The sequence below is a fragment of the Periophthalmus magnuspinnatus genome, chromosome 9, assembly GCF_009829125.3.
Source record: "Periophthalmus magnuspinnatus isolate fPerMag1 chromosome 9, fPerMag1.2.pri, whole genome shotgun sequence".
Classification (NCBI taxonomy): Eukaryota; Metazoa; Chordata; class Actinopteri; order Gobiiformes; family Gobiidae; genus Periophthalmus; species Periophthalmus magnuspinnatus.
In genome coordinates this window covers 26,159,900-26,181,184 of record NC_047134.1, presented here as the reverse complement: position 1 = coordinate 26,181,184, position 21,285 = coordinate 26,159,900, and the positions used below count along the sequence as shown (strand labels likewise).

The window sequence follows — 21,285 nt, the reverse complement described above, 5'->3', positions numbered from 1 at the left end:
GTTGCAAACAGGACACAAGAGTTGTTACTGGAACATTAAGTAATATCTAAAAAATATCTTTCCCTTGTTCTACTCAAACTGTGGTTGTACATCTACTCAAACTGTGGTTGTACATCTTTTCTCTGTAGATCTTGAACCTCTGTAAATAATGAACCTGGAGTTTTGACATGCGCCATTCCCGCTTGGCCCTCCCTTTTCTGTGCCCTGACCAAATCATCATTCCTCCATGGTGCTTTCTACTTATTTCTGTGTCTCCTTTGAACAACTGCAGGACCAGCCGCTGGTTTGGGAATAACAGAACAGGTCAAAAAAGACACAGAAAATATCAGACAGAGCAACGTCCACCACACTGACATTTGAAATATTTACTCCTTTTGTGATGAGCAGGTCCAGAGTGTGTCCGCTGTTGTGGGTGAGCTCGCTGACATGCTGAGTCAAACCAAAGGTTTCAAGAACAGAACTGAGCTCTTTAGCGTTTCTGTCAAACACATTATCCACATGTACATTAAAATCACCTGTAATGACTAAACCATCAAAGTCTGTGCATACGACTGAAAGCATCTCAGTAAAATCATCAATAAAACTCAGACAGTTCAAGCTGTGTTTGTTTACGACTAAGTAGAGTATGAAGGGTGATTGTTTTAGCTTTATTTTAAAGGAAACATACTCAAAAGATGAAAACACCCTAAATGACAACCTGTGAGTGACAAAATTATCTCTAAACACACCTTCATAGTGGTTGCCGAGCGCTGTTGTGAACAGAGCCAATTGCAACAACAGCCGCTAACATCCTGGTATCGTCTAGGTCTATATAGTTCGCATTTCCCACACTTAAATCTGAAAGTAGATTTGATTATATCATCTACCTTAGTGGCCCTTTTGGCTTTCACACTTGTTTGGAACATTCTTTACAGAGAACACAAGCACTATAATTGTTTTGTTCAGGCTCAACCCACAAAATCTTTAGTCTGTTGCTCTGGATCAAATACAGGTGAAGCTTCTGCGGTATTGGACCAGCATGGATCTATCTTAGCTGCTTTATTTCATAGTGAAAGTATTAAAGTACCTGTTTAAAAATGTAAAAGTAAAAAGTAAAAGTATTTCATGCAGATTTTGAGATCTAATAAAGCTTCAGGTGTGGTTATTTTGATAAAGATTTATGCTGAATTTTGTTCAGCACAAACAACTGAATATTTTTATTTTATTATTATTTGCTGTTTTTATTGTGTATTTTTATTTGTGTATTTTTGTTTTGAAACTATTAAAGTGTTAAAATAAACTCCTCAGTCTTATTGCTTAACTTGTATGTCTGTCTGACTTTAAATAAATAATTTAAAAAACACCTTTATTTTGTAAAATTTGCACACTGTCTCTGCATTTGACCGAGAATTCTGTTATATCCTGTCATATGTTGTCAAAATGAAACAAACGCAATCGTCATCTAAGGTGCAAAGTGAAGGCAGTCTGTGGTCACATCCTAAGACTGTAACGGTTAAGGTGATTCAGCAAAACATTTATCACTTCAAAATGCAACCCTAACCCACACCCTGACCCCAAATGCACTGTGTTCAAATATAAAACAGTCTTATAAAAACTAATACAAAATACTGACTTCAGTGAAACGATCAACTTGTATTTTTGAACAATTTTCATAGTGAGTCCTGTTCATGAAACAATCCTTGGATGCCTTTAGAAATTGCAACCCCCTCCCCTCCAGTTTTAAAACTAAAACACAATAGAAAAACAGCTGTTGAGACCAAACTTTAGCAATTTTTCTCAATATAAATCAAACCTGCTAATACAGATTAATGTCTGGTTGGGTCTTGCGCCAATGTGGCGTTTATGTTTTAATTACCAACATTTCATAGTTACAGCTCTTATACCCGAGTTTGAGCACGTAATGAACCGTGAATGTAGTAGTTTACAAGGTGGAAGGTGTAAACTTGTGATAATAATAAACCATCCACCAGAAACACAAAAAGAGCGAGCGCCTGTGTTGCAGCTTTTATTTGTGGGTTTCAGAATGATTAGGCCTTCAGATGCAGTGGTGGAAGTCCTATGTTTTGTTACTTTAGTAAAGGTATCAAAGTACTTGTTTTAAAATGTGCTTAAAGAGAATTTTGAGCAGATTTTGAGGTCTAATAAAGCTTCAAATGTAGTGATTTTGATAAAGATTTGAGCTGAATTTTGATCAACAGAAACAACTGAATCAATCATTTTTTTCTAGCTGGTTTTACTTGTATATTTTTGTTTGCTGACACTACAAATGTGTTAAAAATAAACCCATCAGTCTTGTTATTAATGTGTCTCGGACCTACAATGTTGTATTTAAAAATGCTTAACTTGTATGTCTGTCTGGCTTTAAGTAAATAAATAAATAAAACAAAAAAAACTTTATTTTGTAAAATTTGCACACACTGTCTGTGCATTTGACAGAGAAAGGAAGAATGCCAATAATTCTATGTTGAGAAGCCACAAGCCATGTGTGAAATAGTCATAATGAAACAAATGCAATCATCAGCTATGGTGCAAATGTCAAAGTGAGGGCAGTCTGTGGTCACATCCTAAGACTGTAACGATGAAGCTGGTTCAGCAAACCATTTATTTATCACTTCAAAATGCAACTCTACCACTCTACCACTTTCTTCACATATAAAACAGTCTTACAAAAACTAATACAAAATATTGACTTCAGTTAAACAATCAACTTGTATTTCTGAACAATTTTTGTATTCCTGTTTATGAAACAATCCTTGGATGCCTTAGAAAAAAATAAAATTAAAAAAATTAGTGTGTGCAATAAAACTAAAACACGATAGAAAAACTGGTTTCTCAACAGCTGTTGAGACCAAAATTTTGTCATTTTTCTCAATATAAATCAAACCTGTTAATACAATTTTAACACTAGCCAATTTTGTCTGGTTGAGTGTTGCCCCAATGTCGCTTTTTACTTTAATTACCAACACTTCACAGATAGTTACAGCTCTTATACCTGAGTTTGAGCACATAATGAACAGTGCAGTATCATGAATAGTACTAGTTTACGAGGTGCAGTGAACCTGGAGGGTGTACACTTGTTAGTAAACCATTCATAGGAAACACAGACCTGCACCTGTGTTGCAAGTTTTATCTGTGGGTTTCAGATTGTTCAGGGCTTCAGATGCAGTGGTGGAATAAGTGCTACACTTTGTGACTTAAGTAAAAATAGCAGAGATATCACATGAAAAGATCGACTTAAGTAACAGTATCAAAGTACTTGTTTTAAAATGTGCTTAAAGAGAAAAAAGTATTTCACGCAGATTTTGAGATCTAATAAAGCTTCAAATGTAATGATTTTGATAAAGATTTGTGCTGAATTTTGTTCAACAGAAACAACTGAATCGATCATTTTTTTCTAGCTGGTTTTACTTGTATATTTTTGTATGCTCAAATAATGAACGTATTAAAAATAAACCCTCAGCCTTTTCAGCCTATTGGTGTCATCTACATGAAACATTGTGAAAAGTTTCATTGTATAAAAATGTGACCATTTACCATTGTACTGAGCTTTTCCACCTTCAAGGCACTCAAAACGCTTTACATCAAGAAACCACTCACCCATTCACACATATTCATAAACCAGTGAACGCAGGCACTGGGGGCGAGGTGGGTTAAGTGTTTTGCCCAAGGACACAACAAAAGCATTCATCTGTGGGAGCTGGATTCGCACTGCCAAAATATAGTTTTAGCTTCATGTAGATCAAATTTTGTGGAAAACTGCCTCAATATATCTAAAATTTAAAATCATTCTAAAAAAAAAAAACATTTTCAAAATCAGTCAATACATTTATGAATGAATCTTATCAGAAAAGTGTACTGAAAGACTGTGCTCCCATTCCCCTTAGAGAAGTGATCTGATTCAGAATGTCTGCCACATCATTGTCACTGCTCACTGACCCTTCTGACCTCAAGCGACCTTTGAACCCCAGACTGACCCCGTCCTCCTTCCTTGACCCCGACGACCTCACAGACTCGGCTCTCTCGCTGATGACCTCACTGATACTGGACTTTGACGACAACTGGCCGCTGCCATGGGAACTGTCGCTGTACCTATGGGAACTGTTGCTATGGTGGGATTTACTGTGCGGGGAGTGACTTCGTTGGGTCTGGTAGGTTTTTCGCAAGTCCTCGAAAGATTTTTGACTGTAAATACTTTGCTCTGAGCCAAATGTATGAATAAGCTTTGAGTTTCGGTCCATGTTTGCTTCTCCGCTCGCTCCAGGCACTTCAGGTGATCTTGGAGCCTGCGTAAAAGTCACATTCAGCGGTTTATCTCCACAAAAGGAAGCCAGGGAGGATGAAGATGATTTGGTTGGCATGACGACAGCCTGGACAGTGGGTAGAGGAGACACGGCCTGCAAAACCAATTAGAAACATGATCACTATTGTATACCAGGTGGCAGTGTTAAAATATCTAAACTTGTATGTAATACTAATATCCTGGTGATAAACATTTATACTCATGCTTGCTCCTGTTTTTAATGTTTTAAATGGACCTATGCAATTTTTTCTTTTGTTTGGTTTTGTTTTTGTTTGTATTGCTCTGTATTTGAAGAGGGCAATGATGAAAAGACAGTCTGAGTGCTCTCATTTGGGCTCTCCCTGTATAAGTAAAAATTAAAACAAAAAATGTCATTCTTCCAGACGGGGAAAAGAGCATAGACTGTATAAAGAAGTTGACTAAGACCACGAATATCATAGCAACCAAAGAGCCAATTCGGAACAAGGCTGTTGAAGGTAACACCCCTTCCTGCCTGGACCGCTGGTTTAGCAGGGAACGCCACCAGAAGCATCCCTGTGAAAAGAACGTGCCTGATTTGTCTGTTATTAATGTTCATATCTTGATTCACGGTCAAAATAGTGGCATAAAAACACCAGGTTCGTGTAGAGCGGCTTAATACGAACCTTACAAGACCAAAATGACAAGGCTCACTGCAGTAATTACAGCGGGAGGGGTGACAATTTTTTAGTGTAGAAGGAGCCGGAATCATGCCCATGATCACTTCCTATTTGGAAAGCACCAGCTGGCATGTTAGATATGTCCATTTATATGTATAGTCTATGGGCAAGAGCCAGCTTTCCCTGTAGATAACATTGTACTTTGTCATAAAATATCTCAAGTGTAAATGCACAAATGTTTTACCTGATGATTTCTATGAGTGACTGGACCCATTAACTTCTGTTAATCTGCATTTTAACAATAGTTATTCTGACTGCCCCCTTTCTGTATAAAATATTATTGGCATATGGAATGTTTTGATGTCATTGGAAACACAGCAATAATGGAAAAAACTGTCAAAAGGGTACAAAATTATACATAACAGCATTGTATTGCTCAATTACAATCAGATCATGATACCTGGAAATCAAACAAAGGCATTCTGGAGAAATCTCAGCAAATTTCTGATGAATTGCAAAAGTATGATCTGATTTTTGTTATCAGTAGATTTCAAAAATGGATCATTTACTTCAATATCGCCTCACCCATAAACGAAGCCGAATAGAAATATTGACATCTAAAGGATTACTCAAAACTGAAATCAAAAACAACATATACAACTGAACCAGCACCAAAACAAATCAAGGGGCAACTAATACAGAAACAGAAAGTTGAAGTCACCTGGCTGGGAATGACTGAGGCCTCAGAACACACTGTTCATTTTAGCATTTCACAGAAGCCAGTCAAGTTTACCATAATCAAATGGAAAAAGTGTTACCTAAGTACTCTCTGATTTACAGTGTAATTAATGGTTGTTTTACATTATACTTTATATGTATTACAGAGTCTGAGAACTGCAAGTAACAAAGTAGCAAAGATGGATGGAAAGATGCCAACAGTACTTCTCAAATGCAGGGTAAAAAAAAATTAACTGGACAAAAAGCTGTATGTAAGAGGTTTCGCTGCTCATACAAGCCGCTTCTTCAGTTCACTTCTTTTACTATGGATCAAACCTGGACGACCGAGGGATTGCACAGACTTCTCAAATGCAGATTAACCATTTAAACAAAGTCTAAGCACTGCAGTACAGTGACAAATGGGATGATAGTAGCTCGGGGTGGAATGAGACACAAGATTGGATCCACGAGATTTTAGCATAATTTGTAACTCGGTTCATGATTTCGGCCTCAACATTTATGATTTATGTTATGTCATATTTTTGCCATCATTGTAACACTGACCTACAACTCGTAACTTGCCAGCACTTAACCCTTTTTTAAAAACTGTAAAAACATGGGGGAAAAATCTTACAGCATAATTTTTCTCATGTGTGCGCAACCTTGTGGCAGTTTTTGTCCTAAGAGATCTTGTGGTGTGAGATCTTGGGGTGCAAGATCTTGGGGTACGAGATCTTGGGGTACGAGATCTTGGGGTACGAGATCTTGGGGTACGAGATCTTGTCCCATCCCTAGTAGAGCCAATCCAGAGAGACTCTACTAAGATCTGATTTTTGTTATCAGCAGATTTCAAAAACTGATCATTTACTTCAATATCACCCCATCCCTAAATGAAGCCGATATAAATATTGATACCTAAAGAATTAAAAATGAAACCAAAAACACAACAGCAAAGTAAACAACATATACAACTGAACCAGCATCAAAATAAATCAAGGGGCAACTAATACAGAAACAGAAAGCTGAAGTTCCCCGGTGGGAGTCACTGAGCCACCTTCCTTCTCAGAAAACCTTTTGGGTACAAGATCTTGTCCCCACAAGCAGAGCCTCTACTATTTTCTGATTTTTGTTATCAGATTTCAGATTCTAGTAGCATATTTATCTTATTTTATTTGCAGTTTTCAATGCAAATAGACACTTTTTCAGTCTTTATATGTTTACCTTGACTGTGGGATCCATCTCTGTTTGCATGACTCCAAACCGGTTTACTTGTTGATTCTGAGACGGCGGCGGTCCGATAGTCGAGGAGAGCTGTGGTTTTCCAATCGGCTGAAAATCAGATTTTTCAAGGCCAGCCATTGAGACAAGTTGGCCTAGGCTTGAACGAGACAAAAGAGACAAAAGTCAGTATCATGTTTTTGATCACCACTAGGTCTGTCACGATAACACATTTTTAAGCACGATATATCACTACAGCAATAAACGATAATACTGAAGCTACTTTATTCCACTTACACAAAAGCAATACAGTGAAGCATTTTAAAGACAGTATCATTTAAAGGCATCAAACAAATAGCAGATTGAGCCAATAATTAGCCATCAAAGTCAAATCTTTTCGTATTACAACTAAAATAGCAAACATCTCCACATTAGTGCAAAGAAATTGTACACATGATAAATATTGAGCCCCAAATATATTTTGTTCCAGCTTTCATGTATTGAAAGATAAGTCGATATAGTATTTATGGTGACAGGTCTAATCATCAATAATGTATTCTAAAAGTACTTATGTAACATCATTCTATAGGCTAATAATTAATACAGATGTGGGTCAGCTAAAATTAATATTATTAAAATATAGCAAATTCATGAGTCTAAACCATAGACTGTATAGACTGGACTAAGGGAGTGTGACATCACCCTTAGCGTTCGGTTCCAGTCAAATCAAGCTGATCGAGGCTAGCGTTTATAGCGGCAAATTTGGAGCCACATGCCGTATTTGGAACTCCAACTGCCAGTGTCATAGCAACCAAAGAGCCAATCAGGAGTGAGGCTGTTGAAGGTAACACCCCTTCCTGCCCACATCACTGGTTTAAAAGGGAGGGGGGCACTTAACAATGCTGTCAATCAAACCTGTTGCTAACACTAGCAGGAGTGGCCTCGGAGAAAGTTATTAACTGTTATTAATGTTCAAAAAAATTAAAATACCAACATCATGTAGAAGGGGTCAATACAAACATTTTAAGACCAAAATGATGAAGCTCACTGCAGCAGTTACAGAGAGATTGGCGACAGTTTTTCAACGTAAACTGAATTGGAGCCAGAGTCGATGAAGCTGGAAGTATTCCCATGATCACTTCCTATCTGGAACGCGATGGCTAGCGCATTAGCTATTTATATATACAGTCTATGGTCTAGTCACTAATAGCAAAATTAAGGAAATAACTTTTGTGAATTTACCTTTTTAATACTTTGTAGCAAATGTACTCAAAATCAATGAGAATATCTGGTGTTTGTCCTCATTTGGCAGTATGATGCCATTACATTCTAGCATCTGAAAATCACCAATTCACCCATGGCCTCAAATGGATGATAATGGTTGTATTGTTTTACATAATAGATCTTGCAATAGACACCTCGTCTTCAAGAATGAAGATGAGGTGTGAAAACTATTGAAGCTCACATCTCGTCTTCATTACAAGAATTAAGACCACATCCACTGCCACACCGCAATGTGTTACTGAGAAAGTCAAATTTGGATTGTTCATTATCTGATGTTTAAATAGGAATGCAGAAAAATGTATTTGAGGAGTTCTGCATGTTTATAAATTAAGAGACTTATAATTAGAGAGAAGAGGGTTGACATCAGGAAATATGGCAGTCCTCATAGTCAGTTTATTTGTGCTCCAAAAATGTGATCATTATCAGATTATTGAACTGTAATGCAAACTAAACAGTTATATCTGCTGTGAGTAATGAGATTTCTGAAAAAAGGTAAACAAGACCAAAATGAGTTACTTTAAAATACACTGTCTTCGATATTCTAGTTACTCTAAAAAATGTATTAACTGACACTGTCATAACACAACACAGATTTCTTTTGTGAATGTAAACATACACCAAAGAGATTTCATTTAAGTGCTATCTGATTAAACTAGTTATATGATTTTACTTTTTTTTTTTACTTTATATTTATGCTTTTAAGTTTCACAAATATACATAAAGGAAATCATAATCTATGGGGTTCTACAAAAAAACAAAACACCATGTTATATATTGGAGTGAGTTTTGTAAATAGATTTGTCCATTGCTTCTCAAATTTACCAGCTTTCAATCTCAAATAGCAAGTCATTTTTTCCATCGCATACATTTTCTCTATTATATCTATCCATTGGTTCAATTTCAAAGGGTCACTCCTCAGCCAATTCCTTGTTATAATCTTCCTATCAGCAAACATTGTCAATTTAAACAAACAGAAGTCCTCAGTTCAAATATCGTTTTCATCCAGCAAACCCATGTACATAACAAAAGTCAGGTATTTTATAACCAAACACCTCTTCCATTACTGTTACAATATTTTCCCAAAAAGATCTAGTTATCTGACTTCTACTGGTGTAAATGTACCCAGTGTGGTGTTTTATTTGTCTAAATGATGCATAGTACAGTGTGTTGTTTTTCTTGGGTGTACAGTGATATAAACCTGTGGCGATCAGAAAGGTCTTGTAATGATATGAAAAACATCCAATGACATTTAAATCTATGAACTGTCAACTAAATAAAATGATTGACAGTATTATTCTGCAAAACTGAAAGTATGCTTGAAAGGACACTTGTTCCGAGTTTAAAATGACTCACATCATGTCACATCACATCAAATGTGTGTTCAGGGGCCACGAAATACTGAAACAGAAAGCTTGGGCCGTTTTGTGACAGCCTGACTGTGCCAAATGTCTCTGAGTGAGGTAGAATTTACAGTAACTCACCCAGCGTCCTTAAGGAGGTCTAAAAAAGCATGGAACTTTTTAAATGAGTTTTCTATACTCTCCAGCACTGCCTCATCTTCCAGGGCACTGAAAGCTGCAGGAGCCGACACAGAGTTGGCGAGGGTCTCAGACAGGGAGAGGTTAGCAGTGCGGAGACGTGCGTTCTCCAGCTCAAACTGAAAGGACATAAGGTAAACCGTGTGAGAAGTCGTCAAACTCATAGCTCTTTTGCATGTGGCAGTGATTAGTGCCTATAGCCTATTGGGCCCTACAAGAAACACTGTATCATCCCCATAGAGAAATTTGGGAAGAAAAAAAAACTGTCCTCTGCATTTGACCTATCGTTCAATGCTGGTGTTGCGACCTGTCAGGAGTAGTGGGCTACCCACCCAGATAGAGGAGGAGAACATTATTTTTACAATGCCAAGTAGTGAAAAGGGGCATCGCACTAGAAAAACATGCAAACCCCACACAGACCGTACCAACCTGGAGCATGATTCAAATCTACAACTTTCTTACTCTGAGGTGATAGACAAGTGCTAGCTATCCAGTCACAGTCTATGTAGATCTGTACTATGAAGTGGACTTTTTAATTACAGGTCTTATATGACACAAAAATGAATCTTATGCGCTTTAAGCCATGTTAGAATGTTGTTACCCAATTAAAAACTAATCTGGAGCTGTGGTTTGTTTCATTTCATGTTTGAGTATTCCTTTATTATTAATAAATTAATCTGTCTACATCTCCAAAGCTCAAAATGCTCTTGTGGTGTCATATAGTGGTAGTTTTCAAGTGAACAGTTACCTTTTACCTTTAGTTCAGCATAGATTGGTAATTCCAGGGAAATTATCCAAATGATTCTAGTGAAGGTGTATGTAGTTTAAAAACACAGTGGAGCACCTGTATTACCACATGACATCACAAGGAGAAGAACTCAGCCTAAATATGCAGGGTTTGTGTGTTAAACATGTGTGAATGAAGCAAAACACAACTCCAGGTCTGTTTGTGATGAGTAAACAATATTATAATATTATATAGATCAGAAAATAGGGTAATATGGGCCCTTTAAATCCTGTGAAATATTATATGAAGTAAAACTGTTGAACGTTATTAAAATAATTATACAAATGACACTGTGACCTGGACTACTTCGAAAATTGAGAATCTATGGGAATTTCTCACACACAGCCTTTACAGTGAAGTGTAAAATACCATGTGGTAGTTCAAACGTTGAAGGCAGCACTGAGATACTTGCATGTGTATAGTACCTCCTTGAGTCTGCTCTCAGCTCTGAGTCTGGCCCTGCGCTCCTCCGACAGCATCAAACGGCATTCTCTTAGCTCCATCTGCAGGTAGACAGCTAAATTACAACATTAATTACAAAAATAACCAATGTGCTGTATTGTGAAGGGACTGACCTGTAAACGTCCAAACTGTCGCTCTGTGATCTTGTCTCGTTTTGCTGATGAAGATGGTTTCTCCTCTAACTCCACCACGACTTCATCCTCTTCATCATCATCTCCCTCTGAATCAGTTTCTACGGTAATCTTTACAGTCGCAGCACCCTAAGAGACACAGATTAAGGAAATTACTTTAGAAGAATGTGTTAGTTATTCAGCAACAGATTACATAAAAATAATAATGGCCAATTTAATGTAATGTTATGTATTTTAAAATGATTACAGGAAGAAAAGTGTGATGTGAAATGTGGCAGATTTTGTTTGTTTAGAATAGTGTGTAGTGTACATTGTGTGACTGTATTAAGATTGGGACTACATGATTTTAAGAGCAACGAAAACTACAAAAATCTTAGAAAATGTTTAACAGGAGTCATTAAACGGAAATTCTCAACTTTTGAAATAACATGCCAAAGGTTAAGGTTAAGATACACTTTATTGTCCTCGTAGGGAACTTCGCACTCTGCATTTGACCCATCAGTAGGTGACGCAGTGTATTGATGGGATAAGCCAAAGTGTCCGGAGGACACCCAATCAGACACAGAGAGAACATGCAAACTCCACACAGAAAGGCCTGGGTGACCTGGAATACTTTCTGTGAAGCGTGAGTGCTAGCTATTCAGCCACCGAATTTTAAGTTCTTATAAATGCTATGTCCATTTTTTATTTAGCCTTAATACTAAAGGTTTTGTATAAGTTTTGTATAGAAAAATTTAAGCAGCAGATGATACAATAAACTAACCTGAAAACTTTGATCCACCGCAGTAGCTCCAGGAGGTAAACCTCTGCAAGAGACAAACAAATGAATGTCTCACAGTCTCCTAACTGTTAAAGAGACGTGCCCATCAATAAAACCAAGAACTATTCATTCAGTGAGTGGTGGATGAAGTACTCAATTTTGTTACTTAAGCAGAAGTACAGATATAGAGGTAAAAAGTTACTCAAGTAAAAGTATAACATGAATAAATCTACTTAAGTAAAAGTATTTAAGTACCCATTTAAAATGTATTTTAAGAGTAAAAAGTAAAGGTATTTCACAAGTGTTGTTCATTTGTTGAAGCGTTAAATGTAGTGATATTGATTAAAAATGATTCATACTTTGGTCAACCATTGCAATACGAATCAAGTTATTAATTATTTATTTAAATTAATTTTGTGTATTTATTTTTGTTTCCTCAAAGCCGAAGCCTGAACTCAAAAACATTAGTCAGGATGTTACCATGAACATAATAAAAAAAATGAAAAGTGCTTTTTACTTTCCATTCTAGTTAAAAAAAAAAAAAAATGTAGAGGAGTAGAAAGTACAGATACCTGCTCTCAAATGAAGTGAAGTAAAAGTAAAAAGCATTGACTGTAAAATGTGCAGATACCAAAAGATTCTACTTAAGTACAGTACTTTACTACTTTTACTTCATTACCTTCCACCACTGTGATTCAGTGAATGTTTTGTGCTGACCTCTGACGTCCAGCGCGCGCCGCAGTTCTCCAGGGGATACAACGTGACCGAGAACATGGCTTTTGGTGCAACGCTCTAGAACTTCCAACTGTGAAGGAGTTTGATTTCCGTCCCACTGTAAAATGTAAAAAAAAAACAAAAAAAGAGAAAAAAAACAAAAAAAAACAAGTTACTTGTAGGAATGGGACGATAAACAATAATATCGTTTATCGTGATAAAAAGGGTCTACATTAACGATTCCTGGCACTTTTTGTATAGTCGTGATAATCGCCAACAAAGATAATTGCCATTGTGTCACTAGAATGTGCAGAAAAAAACTACTCCTTGATGATCTCCTCTGGATCACTGTAGTTTTCACCTATAACAAAGTACTACTTTAATAGTTGTTTACATATGGAAACTATTCATAATATTAAAATTGTAATTATTCATATCCAGAACATTTTTAAACTGTCAGTAAGAATAGTTATCGCGATATAATCATTAATCGCAATTATTTTGTCCCTGATTATCGTGACACCAAATTTCAATATTGTCCCATGTCTAGTTACTTGTCAGCTGCTTTCAAATTTTATCAATGAACACTATCTCAATTGAATTCATTAGTGCATGGTACTATTTGAGAAGAATTATTTCTGTATAGACAGATCAAAGTCTGTATGTATAAATGGACGTAGCTAACCTGCTAGCCCCTGTGTTCCAAATAGGAAATGATCATGGCCGTGCTTCAGGCGCCAAATCACTTCACACGGAAAAATTGCCACTCCTCTCTCTGTAACTGCTACAGTGAGTTTTGTCATTTTGGTCTTAAAATGTTCGTATTAACCCATGCTACACAATCTTGGTAATTTTTATTTTGCTATTGTTTCCGTAAATCAAGATATGAACATTAATAACAAATGAATCAGGCGCCTTCTTTCCCTGAGATAACTCTCACTAGCATTAGCAACAAGTTTAATTGACAGCATTGCTAAGCGCCCACTCCATGCTTAACCAGCGGTGAGTTGGGCAATACATTCAGAGCTTAGATGGCATTCGGAATTCCAGATATGGAACTCAGCTCAAAATTTGCCGCTCTAACTGCAAGCCTCGGTGAGCTTCATTTGACTGGAACCTAGCAACATCACAGTCCCTTAGTCCACTTCCTTATAAGTCTATAAGACAGATTCAAAATACACAATAATAACATACCATTTCTTAACGTAGATTTTCCTCTATATGAAGCAGGGAAGGCTCGTCTTTTAAGAGCTGCATTCCTCTGAGGCTCAGTGACTGCAGGTTTGATCCAGTTGTACTGAATTTAAAGAAGATAAATGGTGTTTCACATGATACACCAAATCACATGTGGAAATTATAAAAGAAAAAATATTACCTCTGGCGATTCTCCCTCCGCATTCATTAGCACTTTTTCCAAAATAGTTTTAATAAGAACTTTGTCTATAATGAAAACACATGTTAAATATCAGCTTAAGGTCTACTTTAATCACAAGACTATATGTGATATGTGTTATGCTACTCACCAATTAAAGGGTTACAACGAATATCAAGAACAGATAATGTGGTGTTAGTTTTCAAAGCTTCAAGAAGTCGTCGAGCACCTTCATTAGAAAGACCACACCTCTGCAGATCAACAGCTGAGAAGGCACAAGAAGCACATAACAAACATTTACTACTGTGTATAATTCCCTAACAGAATGGATGAGTTAAAAATCACAATCACAAATCAAAGAAATAGATTAAAATGTCCTTTACTCAAGTAAAAGTATCACATTAAAATATCTACTTCAGTAAAAGTATTTAAGTACCCATTTAAAAATGTACTTTAAGAGTAAAAAGTATTTCACACAAGTCTTGTTCATTTCTTAAAGTGTTAAATGTAGAGATATTGACTAAAATTATACATATTTCACTCAACAAAAACAATATGAATAATTTTCTTACATTTTTTCATAAACTTTATGCATTTCATTTTTGTTTGCTCAAACCCGAAGCTTGAACTCAAAAACTTCAGTCAGGATGTTACCACGAACATGGTAAAAATAAACCCTCTGGTGGACACTGCCTTATATCTGCCTGAAGGGAGGAGCTAACTACACTGAAACTAACACACTTGTTTGTTTACAGTTTTCGTTTGTGAGCTACGTCTATTGAACTGTGCCCGAGTCATATTTACTATGGTTCATACCTGGGCGACCGAGGGATTAAACAGACATATCTTTGTAGGAATAAGTCTATGGGATAACATTTGAGATGTAAATGGTTGAATAATTTCTATGACATATTATAGGTACTAAAACTAACTATTAAACTGTAAAATAATGCTGTTCATTTATTGTTGGCCACATTTTATTCATTATTTAGTAAAAAGGTTTACTGATATCATCCTACCTTTAGGGTTATTTTGTCAGAGGTAAAAGTAGTTTCGATATTATACATAGACTGTATATACAAGTTGACTTAGCTAACCTGACATATGCTCCTGCTGTTTTTATTTTGCTATTGTGTCCATAACTCAACATATGGACATTAATACAATCAGGCACCTTCTTTCCCCCGAGATCGCTCCTGCTAGAGTTAGCAACAGGTTTGATTGACAGCGTTAAATACCCACACCAGTGGTTTGGCAGAAGGCGGGCTCTTAGCAACAATGTCAATCAAACCTGAAGGGCATTACCTTCAAAAGCTTCGCTCCAGATTGGCTCTTTGGTTGCTATGATACTCACGGTCAGAATTACAAATATGAAACTCTGCTCCAACTTTGCTGCTAACCTTGATGACCTTCATTTGACTGGAGTCAAACGCTATGGGTGATGTCTCACTCCTTTATACAGTCTATGATATTATTATGTATCGTGGTATTTTCTTTACTAAAATGTTTTATTGTGACCCAAATATTGTCACAATCACACAATCATGCAGCTCCATGAAGGTCAGAAGAGAAAACATGCAAACAAACCTTTAACCCACAGATCCTCAGACAGTTCATTTGCCAGGGCAGCAGCTCCTCTGTCTCCAATCAAAGTATTACAGTTCAGAGTTACACGTCTGAGACCAGTCATCCTCTCAAAATGTGGCTGCCGATATCGCAGAAACTCGGCCCATGCGGTACCATGTCGCTGCATTCCTTGATGCTGGAAAAAAGGCCTTTTAAAAATCCTAGATAGATCTATGTAGTCTGGGTATATCAGTGTTATAATGTTTCCTCATCAAAAACATACCTGGAGTTGTGCTTTGTTTCATTTACACATGTTTAACGCACAAATCCTGCATATTTAGACTGAGATCTTTGTTCAAACAAAACACACGTGAGGTTGCATGTGATGTTATACAGTAATACAAGAAGTGATTCACTGTGTTGTTAAAACTCTGTACACTTTCACTAGAGTAATTTGGATAATTTCAGCCTTATAATTGCCAATCTCTACTATACTAAAGATAAAAGGTAGCTGTTAAGGTTTATGACATCACAAGGTGGAACAGAGCATTTTGAGCTTTGGCAGACTAATAATAAAATAAAACTCAGACATGTGTGAATGAAAAAAAAACACAACTCCAGGTATGTTTTTGAGGAGCTAACAGAATTATAAACATAGCTCAAAGCTCACAAGATACATTTTTGCACATTATAAGACCATTAAATATTAGATACAAGGGATATAAGAGAATAGACTTGAAACCTTGATGATGTTAGCCATGTGCTCTGCCCCTCTCCATGTCAGATTGCATCCTGTGAAATCCACTGTCCTGATGCTTGTAGAATATTTAACACTTTGGCAAATGACTGTAAAATTAGGAAATATTCATATTTTAAAAATTAAAACCAAATAATTATTTTTATGACCATAAACACATGCACATACTCTCAAGTCCTTCATCAGAAATGGGGCAGTTAGCCAAAGAAAGGTTCTCCAGGGAAACACTTTTTGCTAATCCCTGGAAACAAGAGAGAAAAAGTGTAAAATTGTATGTAATAGCATAACAGCATAAAAAAAAACAAAAAAACATTGTGAATTTATGAATTACCTTTGTCAACACAATAAGATCTCTATCTCTCAGGGGTAACCCGCGGAGCTGCAGAGTTTTGAGGTTGGGAGAGACAGTGAGAGTGTCCCTTAAGGCTTTGGACAACTTAAATGTCATGTCCTTTGAGCGAATGGCTGGAATCTTTTTCTTCAAACTAGACTTATAGAATCTCCTATCTGGGGATAAATATCATCGAGTTTGTATATTATACTGTTGATGCACAAACTAAGTATATATAAATGTGACAAAATAAAAAGACAATTCCAATTCTGTCAACTGGACAGATCTAAATCAAAACAAAGAAAAAAATAGGACTAGCCGATATGCCGGTAGGTGTGAGAAGACCCATTATGCAAAATATGACTCAGGCACAGTTCACATTTAATGTAGTTCAACAGACCTAACCAACAAACAGAAACTGTGAACAAACAGATGTGTTAGTTTAAGTGTAGTTAGCTCCTCCCTTCAGACAGGGCAGTATAAGGCAGTGTCCAGCAATCTGACCAGAAGAAGTGGCTTGGATGAGCAGTGAAACGTCTGACTCTCCATCTCAAAAACTTTTTATCCAGTTGACAAAATTGAATTTGAAACTGACTGAATTCTAATGTTTGTAATACCTGCATCTCCAGAGCCCTGACTTTGAAAGGTGCTGCTAATTCCAATATGATGTAGCTGTTTATTTATAGCGATAGAATCCAGAATTGGAGGCCAGTCTGAAAGTTTGATTCTGTCTCCATCAAAGTCCAGCATCCCTTTGTCCAGATTCATGGTTACAGCAGGAAGAGGAACTGATTCTTGTCGTGCACTGGCAAAGTCATAGTAGGCCAGAAAATCATGGGCTCCTCTTCGTCGAATCTGAGCGCTGTTGTGAACCATATTTGACCTAAGAGACACAAGGAGTAACATGTGAACAAACAAGGCAAAGCAAGTGTATTTATATAGCAGAATTGGTACACCGAGTAATTCAAAGTGCTTTACAGAATAAGAAAGACACTACAATTGCAATACAAACACATAAAAAGATAAATAATCAAAACATTAACATTACATGAGAAGAGTGCAGAGTAAAAACCTTTCAGTCATATGCACACCTAAACAGAATTTACACACTGTCAAAGTAGAAGCCTGTCTCACATCTTCAGGAAGACTGTTCCAGGTCTTAGCTGCATAAAACTGAAACTCTGATTCTCCATGTTTAGTCCTAACTCTGGGCACCAGCAGGAGGCCGGTCACCAAGGTCCTTAGAGTGCAAGATGGTTCATATGGTACTAACACGTTGGAGTACTCTGGTGCTAGGCCATGGAGAGACTGGTACAAGAACAGAGCTGCTTTAAAGTCTATTCTTGCAGCCACGGGAAGCCTATGCAGAGACCTAAGCACAAAACTTATGTGCTTTTTCTTCTTGGTTCTAGTCAGGACCCGAGCAGCAGGTTCTGGATGTACTGCAGATATCATCAATCATTTGGAGAGGCCAGTGAGCAGGACATTACAGTAGTCTAAACTACTAGACACAAATGCATGGATAAGTCTCTCCAAGTCTGTTTTGACAGTATACCTTTGATTTTTGCAATGTTTTTAGATAGTGAAAAGCTGCAGATAATACTGATTTGATGTGGCTGTTAAAGTTCAAGTCTGTGTCCATTACTGCGCCTAAATTTCTAGCCTGATTTTAAGGCTTTAGCGAGAGAGATACTGGAGGTGACTGCTGACATAACACCAGAGTTCATCCACAAAAGACAGATTTTGTTATGTAGGGGAATTCTGCTTTGAGATAGCTTTCTTTTGACATCTCTACGTTATTAAAATATCTCAGAAGCATCCCACATAGTAATAAAATGTAGAAAATTAGTAGACTTGTAAGTTACTAGAAATAATAATATGAATCTACAATACTCATAACAAACATAACACAATGTAATCATATCGGTTGTTTGATATGCATGGGAACTAATTTTACACTTACAATTAACCATTGCTTTGGGTGACCAGGCATCCCTATTAACCCTGGGGAGTCCCAGTTTTGAGCCCTGTTTACCCTGTCCCAGCAGATTTATCCAAAACCATTGATTCGTCCCAGTTTTACCCAAAAAATGTCCCAGGTGTCCCTATTTTTGACCAATTTGATACCTGCCAACAGTCAAGAGGGGAATATATTGTCATTAGTTTAGCCAAAATACAGACAAATGTGATTGAAAATTATCATAAGGCGACCAAAATGCACCAACATAAATCCCCCAGATTATACTGTTGTTATAAATGTGCTATATAAATAAACTTGATATACTGACTTACAAGTAAGTCGAGAATGGAAAATGTCACGCGCTCTTTTTACGATTTTATGTGTCCCAGTTTTTAACTTTTAAATATCCGGTCACCCTACCATTGCTGCAACATTTAGACATTTTTCCAAACATAATTTACTTAAAATAGGCATTATAGATTTCAGTATATTGCAGTAGACGTACAGTTGCGATATTTTTGGCGATTAGCCCATAACAAGCAGCGTCTGTTTGGTGTTTGTAGCGGATCAGGCTAACTACACTCCTAGCAACGGCAGTAATTTACAAACTACAGGACGTCAAGTTGTCAACGGGTTTATTGTTTTAAACATAATCATAAAAACATACCTTTGCATTACGTCAAAGGTCGAGATTTTCCGTCGTTTTTAATAAATCTGGATTACTTTCCCCCGTGTCCAGTTTGTTTACGCGCTCCAAAACCAAAACTGCCGCTGTTACGTCTGGAGTCACATGACAACGTGAGCGCCATCTCGCGGCCCGGGTGAAAAGTGGTCACATTCTGGACCAACATGTTGAGACATTATGTAATTTTGTACAAGAACACTTTTACTTGTCCATGAGCATAACGCTAGGACGGCTTTAGAATAATCAAAACAAATAAATAAAATTTGAATAGATAAAATATAATAATAATAATAATAATAATAATAATAATAATAATAATAATAATAATAATAATAATAATAATAATAATAATAATAATAATAATAATAATAATAATAACACAAACGTCAACTAAACATTTTATAAAAAATAATTGATAATTATAACTTTAAAACACAATCGTAAAAACAGCTGCTGGTACAGTGACAGTGCCTGCATATTTTAGTAGTGTGACAGCAGTGCTTTAGTTTAGTTTTTTTTTCTTCATCTTTTATTTAATTTTATTAGTATATATACTTTTGGTTTGTCTGATTTGGGTTTTTTTTCTTACAAAATTCTCTTCTTTCATAAAATAACGTGTCAAGCTCAAATGACAAAAGAAAGAAAGGAAATAAAGTAAAACGTAATTATCTGCCAAGTCATCAAACTGTTTGTCTTCCACTGTGGTGATGGACCCCATTCCTTAAGCTTACACAGCTCTTAGGGTGTCCTTGTTTTCACAGTGTCATTTATATACTGGCTTACATAGATAAACAGACATGTATGTGTACAATATACGCGTGTGTATGTAGTATGGAAGAAGCTTGAGTGTGTAAATGTGCATGTGTATATGCTACATGTGTGTATGTATGTATGTGGCTGATATAACGTTGACCATTGTATAAAAAAATTAATTGATTTGAATTGAATTGAGAAGAAGTAATTAAATACCAGCGCAAAAAATACTCAAGTAAAAGTAAACGTATCACACGAAAAAAACTACTAAGTAAAAGCATTAAAGTGCTCGTTTAATATGTACTTAAAGTAAATAATAAAAGTATTTCACGCAGATTTTGAGTGGCTATAATGAAGATTTGTGCTGAATTTTGTTCAACAGAAACACATGAGTAAATTTATGTATTTATTTATTATTTTTGCTAAAAATAAATAAATAAATAAATAAATAAATAAATAAATAAATAAAAAATACTTCCACTTTTCGGCCCAGTTCAAAAATGTAGTACAGATACTTGCTCTCAAATGTAGTGGAATAAAATGTATGTATTTAAATAAAGCACAGATACATAAAATTTGACTTAAGTACAGTACAGGACTTTACAGTGCTTTTACTTCATTAAATTCCACTACTGTATGACAATGTGTAGTGATAGGGATAAGACAATGCACAGTCTCCACCAGTCTTGGCATGTTCCATTCAGTGCCGTATCCACATACATATTAATATACTGAAATCACTCATTATTCAAGTGGCAAACATGTTAAAACCAGCCTAATCTTACCGACGTCCTATAAGCGTATGTATTCTCTAAACCGTGGAAATTGAGATAACATCGACACATCTAATGATTAAAATGATTAATGATTAAAAGTGACATCTTAATTTTCTCCATTCTGCAGATTAAAAAAATATCAAAACCCTCTTTTAAACTCAATTAAAGCGTAAAATAGCCTAAAGCAGGGGTCACCAACACTGTGCCCACGGGCGCCATGTCGCCCCCAAGCCCCACATGAGTCGCCCGCAGACCGGTTCTAAAAATAGCACAACTCACTAATGAGCGGCATCTAAAATTTAACTTTATTCTGTTGCTTTTTATTTTAATCACCCTTGCATTTATATAGATTTAAAAATGACAATATCTTAAACATATGTTCATTATACGTGAAGTTTAGATAAGTTAAGGTGAACTTTGACCTACTCACTTCAAAGGTCAGTATTGTGCGCGTGACAAAACCAGTGCTCCGCTCGTGAGCGCTGTGAGGATGCGCTGAAAGCAGTTTCTTACTCCAAAACATGGTAGAAAATAAA

The 21,285-nt window shown here is 36.3% G+C and overlaps 1 protein-coding gene across 1 annotated transcript; it reads right to left on the bottom strand.

Annotated features, from left to right (window-relative positions):
- Positions 1 to 2,380: 2,380 nt before the first annotated feature.
- cep78 (centrosomal protein 78) lies at positions 2,381 to 19,333 on the bottom strand. The gene is made up of 16 exons (XM_033972584.2): positions 19,203 to 19,333; positions 17,193 to 17,458; positions 16,576 to 16,751; positions 16,413 to 16,485; positions 16,230 to 16,333; positions 15,509 to 15,683; positions 14,073 to 14,186; positions 13,925 to 13,989; positions 13,744 to 13,846; positions 12,553 to 12,667; positions 11,839 to 11,881; positions 11,058 to 11,204; positions 10,908 to 10,985; positions 9,639 to 9,814; positions 6,877 to 7,033; positions 2,381 to 4,394 (listed from the first exon to the last, which is right to left on the bottom strand). Exons 1-16 carry the CDS (start codon positions 19,208 to 19,210, stop codon positions 3,843 to 3,845), a joined length of 2,352 nt encoding a protein of 783 aa, XP_033828475.1. The 5' UTR covers positions 19,211 to 19,333; the 3' UTR covers positions 2,381 to 3,842.
- Positions 19,334 to 21,285: the final 1,952 nt, after the last annotated feature.